General features: G+C 42.8%; 1 protein-coding gene across 4 annotated transcripts; it reads right to left on the bottom strand.

Moving 5' to 3' along the window:
* Window positions 1-1,950: 1,950 nt before the first annotated feature.
* Window positions 1,951-5,136, bottom strand: LOC123167231 (uncharacterized WD repeat-containing protein C2A9.03-like). Of its 4 annotated transcripts, XM_044585064.1 has the most exons (10): window positions 5,002-5,136; window positions 4,794-4,907; window positions 4,279-4,449; window positions 4,101-4,187; window positions 3,469-3,603; window positions 3,268-3,378; window positions 3,093-3,184; window positions 2,901-3,006; window positions 2,618-2,704; window positions 1,951-2,533 (listed from the first exon to the last, which is right to left on the bottom strand). In XM_044585064.1, the coding sequence occupies exons 2-10, from the start codon at window positions 4,902-4,904 to the stop codon at window positions 2,120-2,122; spliced, it is 1,314 nt and encodes a 437-aa protein (XP_044440999.1). In that variant the 5' UTR covers window positions 4,905-4,907; window positions 5,002-5,136; the 3' UTR covers window positions 1,951-2,119. The 4 variants fall into 4 exon arrangements, with proteins under 4 accessions (XP_044440999.1, XP_044440998.1, XP_044441001.1 ...); XM_044585063.1 differs by having other exon boundaries at window positions 1,951-2,704; XM_044585066.1 differs by having other exon boundaries at window positions 1,951-2,704; window positions 4,101-4,220; window positions 4,328-4,449; window positions 5,002-5,041.
* Between the last annotated feature and the right edge of the window lie 1,259 nt (window positions 5,137-6,395).

Here is a 6,395-nt window from a genome sequence, read left to right as displayed (position 1 = left end):
TTCAGCCTTTAGATCAAGTTCATTTGTAAGGTGTATAAGCCTATCCTTTTCCACCTTATAAATTCCGCTTTCATTTTTAGCCCAGCCCCTTAGGAACTGCCTCAAGTGCCTAATCTTATTTTGCCATTGCTCAATATTCGACCTCCCTCCTGTGGCCTTAGCCCATTCCCGGGCAATTAGGTCAATGAAGTCCTCTTTCTCAAACCATGCTAGTTCGAAAGAAAAGATGTTCTTATTTCGCGCATGTGTCGCTTCCCCAGTGTCAACAAGCAGTGGGGTGTGATTAAAAATTCCTCTGTGTAAGGCTTGGACTGTCACCAAAGGAAACTTTTGTTCACATTCAATACTGGTGAGAACTCGATCCAACTTCTCGTAAGTTGGATTCGGTAGTGTGTTTGCCCAAGTAAACTTTCTGCCTCAGAGTTCTATCTCTCTCAGGTCTAGACTTTCGATGATAGTGTTAAATATGAATTATCATATGCCATCAAAGTTATCGTTATTCTTTTTGTCTCTCCTCCTAATAATGTTAAAATCACCTCCAACCAGGATTGGTAATCTCTCACCCCCACAAACCCGCACAAGGTCTGCTAGGAAGTCCGGCTTGAGCTCTGGTTGAGTAGCTCCATATACTGCAACTAGCGTCCATTGGAATCCATCAACCTTCGAGCGCACCCTGAATTTGACGGCAAAGTCCCCCAGCACTACGTTACGTACTTCTAGTGTCTCGCACTTGACCCCAAGTAAGATCCCTCCGAATCTTCCTCTTGGAGGTAGACAGTGCCAATCAAAGTCAACACCATCGGATAAGGTGCCAAGAAATTGTGATGTAAAATTATCCCTACCAGTCTCAAGTAAGGCTCTTATGTCTAATGATGCTTCCGCAAGCAACCTTCTTTTAGCCATGTCTATCAGACCTCTGCTATTCTAAAAGATTCTTTCATCTTTCATCACGAAATTTCTTTGCGGTCCAAACTCTCGCGCTTCTGCACATAGCAGATGCAGGATATATCTTCCTCTTCCGGGTTTGTTTTGGCTTATCCTGTCCAGCCACTCGGTCCATATAACTAAGGTCAGTTTATGTGCTCAAATCTGGTTGCAGGGGGCCGTATACCCCTCTGAAAGCGTATGTGCATCCTCTTCCTGTAACATAGACTAGGGTACTAAATCCTCACAGAGGCATTCTGGTGCCCCAACCCCTAGAGCATTAATGTCGGAATCATTCATAGGCTTTACCACTGTAATATTACGAATCATCTCCATGACTCTATTAGCCTCTAAGTCTAGCAAGTCATTAATACTTGGCAGGAGAAGTTGGTTAACTTTCCCACTCTGAGAGCATCTCTGAGCATGAGTTGTAGAGATGAGAATCATGAAAAGCAAGGCCCCGAACAAGAAAATACAAACCAAGCAAGAGGCATATCCGTAATGCAAGGGTCATCGGTTCAAATTTGATAGTCGACTTTTTTCTCTATCGATGTTCTAGAACAAGGATCTTTTTTTTTTGAATTAAATGGTGAATCCAGGATCTTTTACGTTTCCTACCTTGGACCATATGACGACATGCGCGTGAGCATCAATCACAAGTCACTTTCAATGACATGTACTTTCGCTTCATTGGCTGTATCGTTCACTCATTTTCTTGATTCGTATTCAGCATGACTTCGGTAGCTTAGCTTGAAGCCCTTGCTCACGAGCCGCGCCCTTCATTACTTTCTTGCACCATGGTCACACTCAAGATTTCTCTATCCCCGAGCCAAACACTTTTACATGTCCTTTTCGTCCACTTCATATCATGTTTGTTTTGTTTGAAACACGAATAACCTGTTGTACCCTACCTAACGTATTTGCTCTTCGGTAAACGTGAACTGATCGGGAGCAAGATAAGATCAGCATAGTTCGTTAGACTATTGCTGGCTTACAAAAGAGAAGGCATGCAAGAGTTCTGAGAGATGTATGGGTAATGACATCACTTATAACAACAGGCCGTCAGTTTGTTCAGCGCAACCACACCTTTGTAGCTGAGCTTTGGTTTAGTCAGAGCGCAGGGCAAGACCTACAGATATGTACATCCTTTCTACAACTTGCGATCTTGCTCTTGCAGACCTCAGCCACTAGCTATTCACAACGCTGAATCAAGGTACCCGTAGAACCGTCGACGACTGTACTGGAGGAGGCTGCTATAGTTGCGATCATGCACGCTGACAAAGAGAGCCTCGGTGTCAGGACTGAACGATATGCCGGCAACCTCACCGAAGAAGTCCAGCTCCTGCTTCCTGTCGTACCCGCTCCCGACATCGAAGATGTGGATGAAGTCTGCAGCTTCGGCCATTGCGAGGAACTTGCCGTCAGATGTATAGCGGATCGACCTTATGGCTCCCATGTTGCCTCCCAGGACAGCAACAGACTTGGAGAGGTTACGGGCGTCCCAGATCCTGCATGTCTTGTCTTGGTTCCCAGTCGCGAATGTACGGCCGTCTGGGTTCCATGCCGAAGCAAACGAATAATCCAAATGACCACTGAGCTCGTGAATCACCTGCGGGAAAGCAAACAACCAAAAGCTTGTGTAAATTACGATGTCGTTGTTTGAAAGCCGACGATTGGGCCTTGCTGTACTTACTTTCCCCGAACTAGCATCAACCAGAACACCGTCAGGGTTGTCTCCCACAACAGCAATGATTTTACCATCAGGGCTCAAGGATGTGTGCTGCATCAAAGAAAACAAAGGAGCAAAACAAGGTCAGGCTGATATCCTCCTCGTCACCTAATGGAAGATAAACATTCTTTGACCAAGTATTGAGTATTGACTTCAGTACCAGGTTTTGATTAGGAAACTACAATACACAGTGCAGCAAATAGAACACTAAATATAGACAAGTGCAAAGGATGAAGCTGAGGCTTACATTCACAGCCCAATCGAAATGAAAATGATTGCACATTTGAAACTTCTCCATGTCAAAGTCTCTTAGTCCACAATCATTGTTTGATGCTAGAAAATGCACGGAACCACTGCCAAAATAATTTTTAGATTGTGATCAATGAATGCTCATTTTCACAGAAACAATGGAACAATTTGTCCATAGAAAATAACCTACCTAGGTTTCTCAAATATCTCCAGACAATTAGTAATGCCATTGTCATCATGAGTTGACTTGGAACAATAGCTTATTCCTTCACGGTCCAAAAACTGCATTCCACAGACAATAAATTACATTGTAAGTGGTTGTAGATGTCAGATGGAAGAAAACATTAAAAATGAAAATAAGTTACCTTGCAAATTAGTTCTCCCTGAAACCCACCAGCAACCAGCAGGTTATTCTTCACTGCCAATGTGCTAACGTGAGTCCGATAAAAGCCCTCATAGAAATTCCCCTCATGCTTCTGAAGTCAAAAGCAACAAAATAAATAAATATATAAGGATCTGTTAGAAAAATGCAAGTTCAATCAAACACTTGGAAGAGGAATTTGTACCACGCATGGAGCAACATGTCCTTGAAGATCAATGACTTCATGCTTCTCAGAGGTCAGTGGTGACCAATGAAGCACAGACATGTGTGACATAAGATAAACATCATGCCTTGTTGTTGCCCATACTAAATTTCTCAACTGTATGAAAGTGATAGAGCAAGCTTAATAATTACATACGAGCAAGCAGGCAATTAATTATGTGAGAACATCTGATTGCTCAGTCCAACCATATGTTAAAGAGATACAAGGCATGTTAGGTGTTGTAAATGTTTGCTCCCGTGTTAGGACTTGGGATGCCATATTGCAATTTTACAACTACCTTTCTGCACTTTCATGAAGTGCATATTCAAGAGAATGTGTAGACCTTATTAGTGGCTAATTTTCATAGGAACAATTGATTATTTTTAGTACATTAAAGTTCTCTCTGCATGTATTCTAAAAACTGAACATCAAGAAAGAAAATCTGCGACAAACTAGCTTGTGCAGGACTACAGCCAAATATTGGCAAGCATGGAGGAAAGAACACAATAACAGACATCCTATTTCAAATAGCATGTCTGAAAACCCTTGATTGCTTAGCATGAACTAAGCAAGACCCAGTGAAAATATGGTACCAGAAGCTACCATTTTCTCACCTGAAAATGAAAAATGGTCGGTCTCACCGATCTTGTGTTATGCGCAAACTCGTAGTAGAGTTGACCTTTCTCCACAGGTGTACATAGCTGCATCAAGATCACCACGGAAAACCTCAAAACCTGAACAGGAACACAGAGTACTGTTACCAATCTATCTTATTGTCTAGCACTATCATACCTTCTCCGATAATTGTCCGGAATTAGGTATGTTCTCAAAGTTCGCATACCCTTCCAGTCTGGACTTCCTATATCCGTCCCTTGTGATGGTCAGCCGTTCCCAGGGAATTCCCTGTATGTCCTTCCCTTTCAGGACATCCATCGCAGATGTATCTTCTGACGCCTTGCTAATCTACAAACAACAGAATCCAATTCTGTCAGACCGAAAGAAAACGATTCTGGAACTGCAGCCCTGGAATCTATAAACACCACAAATGCAGGTAAGAAAGTAATTAATCTAAACTGTAATATGGCATTTGACTAGAAGTGTATTTATCTGCAAAACAATCTTGGCCTAAGATTAATCGTTGAGCTCAAGCTAGCAGCCTACTCAATTACCGCAGTAGCATCCAGGTATGCGCAAGGCGCACGCCAATTGAACTAGGAATCGAGCAGGAAGGCGAAATCAGCAACATAAAGGATCAAGTTGGAGACGAGACCCCATGGCCCGAGAACTTGGCAGGCGGGCGAACTTACAGATTGGACGTACTCGTCGTCCTCGTAGTCGGAGTCCCCCGCCAGGTCGGCGAGGCGGTCATCCTCCTCCTCGGGGTACACTCCGGCGAGTCCGCCGTCGTACTGCGACATGGCCTGCAAGGACGCCGGGGGAGAAGCCGCAAATTTGAGCCGAACTCAACCAAAATTTGCGGGGAAATTTCGAGATTATGTCCGTAAGAACACTCACCTCGGTTAATTTCGGCGCCTTGGGTTAGGAACGGGCTTGAATCGCTGTCGAGCTAGGGTTCTGAGGTTTCAGTGAGGGAGAGGAAGCAAAGCTGCCTTTCTTGTTGGCACTTAAATAATCACAGGCGAGTCTCTGATAAATAAACCCTCGTAGAAATAAGAAATGAATTTTGCTTTAGTACGCCCCTAAAAGTTTGCACGAATCTTAAAGTTACTTGAAAACATTATCGCTATTTTAGCTTCCAGATCAGATCTCGTATTGAATAGATTGATTTGATAGAAAAACTATATTATCCGTTTGATTGAAGATGTACCTTCTAATCTTTACATTTAATCTCTATTGAAATCCTTAAACTTAGAAACTTTCTAAGAGTATGTACCGAAGCAAAGTTCATAAGAAATATCATGGCAACAACGAACGGAAACGGGTCGAGTCCGGCCGAACCGTTTGGTAATTCGAGTCGAACCGACCGCGCCTGGAGCCACCGCCCTGTCAGGCCTAGGGGTGATGTCCCGTCTGGAAAGTCTAGGTCTTGTTTGCGAGGACACAAGGTTAATTTTCCTTAAATTTATGAAAGTTTGGAGACCATCTCGATGTCTATTAGCATCAAACTGAGCTCCTACTTGGTGGTGGGGGAGGGGGGGGGGGCTCAATGAGAAGAAGATTGAAAAACTTGTGTTGATGCGTCTCTTCAAAGAAGTGAACATCGGCTCTCTTCAAAGAAGTGAACATTGGGATACATCTTTGTCTCTCATGCATGTTTATTTATATCCTAGATCTTTCACTTATGTTGTTGTCATTTGTATCGTTGTATATATTATCTGAGTCGTAGTTGCATTTAGGAGAAATTATTTAGCCGCAAAGCTTAAATTGCTAAAGAAAGAGATAAAATTCATAGAGATCTATTCATAGTCGTCACCTACACGAAAAAATGTAGCCAATTATATTTGTGTAGTTGAATCAAATCAACTACACAAAATACAATTTGAACGACATTGTTGTCAACTATATAATGCAGTATTTACATTGATGGTTGCATTTTTTTGGATTTACTTCGGTCCTTTCGGCGATGTGCATTTAGTGAAAGAAGACGTTCTTGTCAACTACGAATGCGTGTGTGTCGATTTCGTCAATCTCAAGGTGATATGCGATATGCCGACCAGTCTCTCGGGGATGCTCATGGATGAGTGTGCATGCGTGCGCTCATATGGATGAGTGCATGTGTGATTGGGTCTGTATACTGTGTTCAAAAAAATTATATAAACTTAGGGAGCCACAATGACACGCCCAACTTTTTGGAAACGGAGCTTGGTCCTTCTTTGCAGATGAATATTTTGTCTTGATTATTACTCTTAACACTTAAGTAAAGTTGAGTTGCCCGGTCAATGGGAGGA

This window comes from Triticum aestivum, chromosome 7D (assembly GCF_018294505.1).
Source record: "Triticum aestivum cultivar Chinese Spring chromosome 7D, IWGSC CS RefSeq v2.1, whole genome shotgun sequence".
NCBI lineage: Eukaryota > Viridiplantae > Streptophyta > Magnoliopsida > Poales > Poaceae > Triticum > Triticum aestivum.
This window is presented reverse-complemented; position numbering and strand designations above follow the sequence as displayed.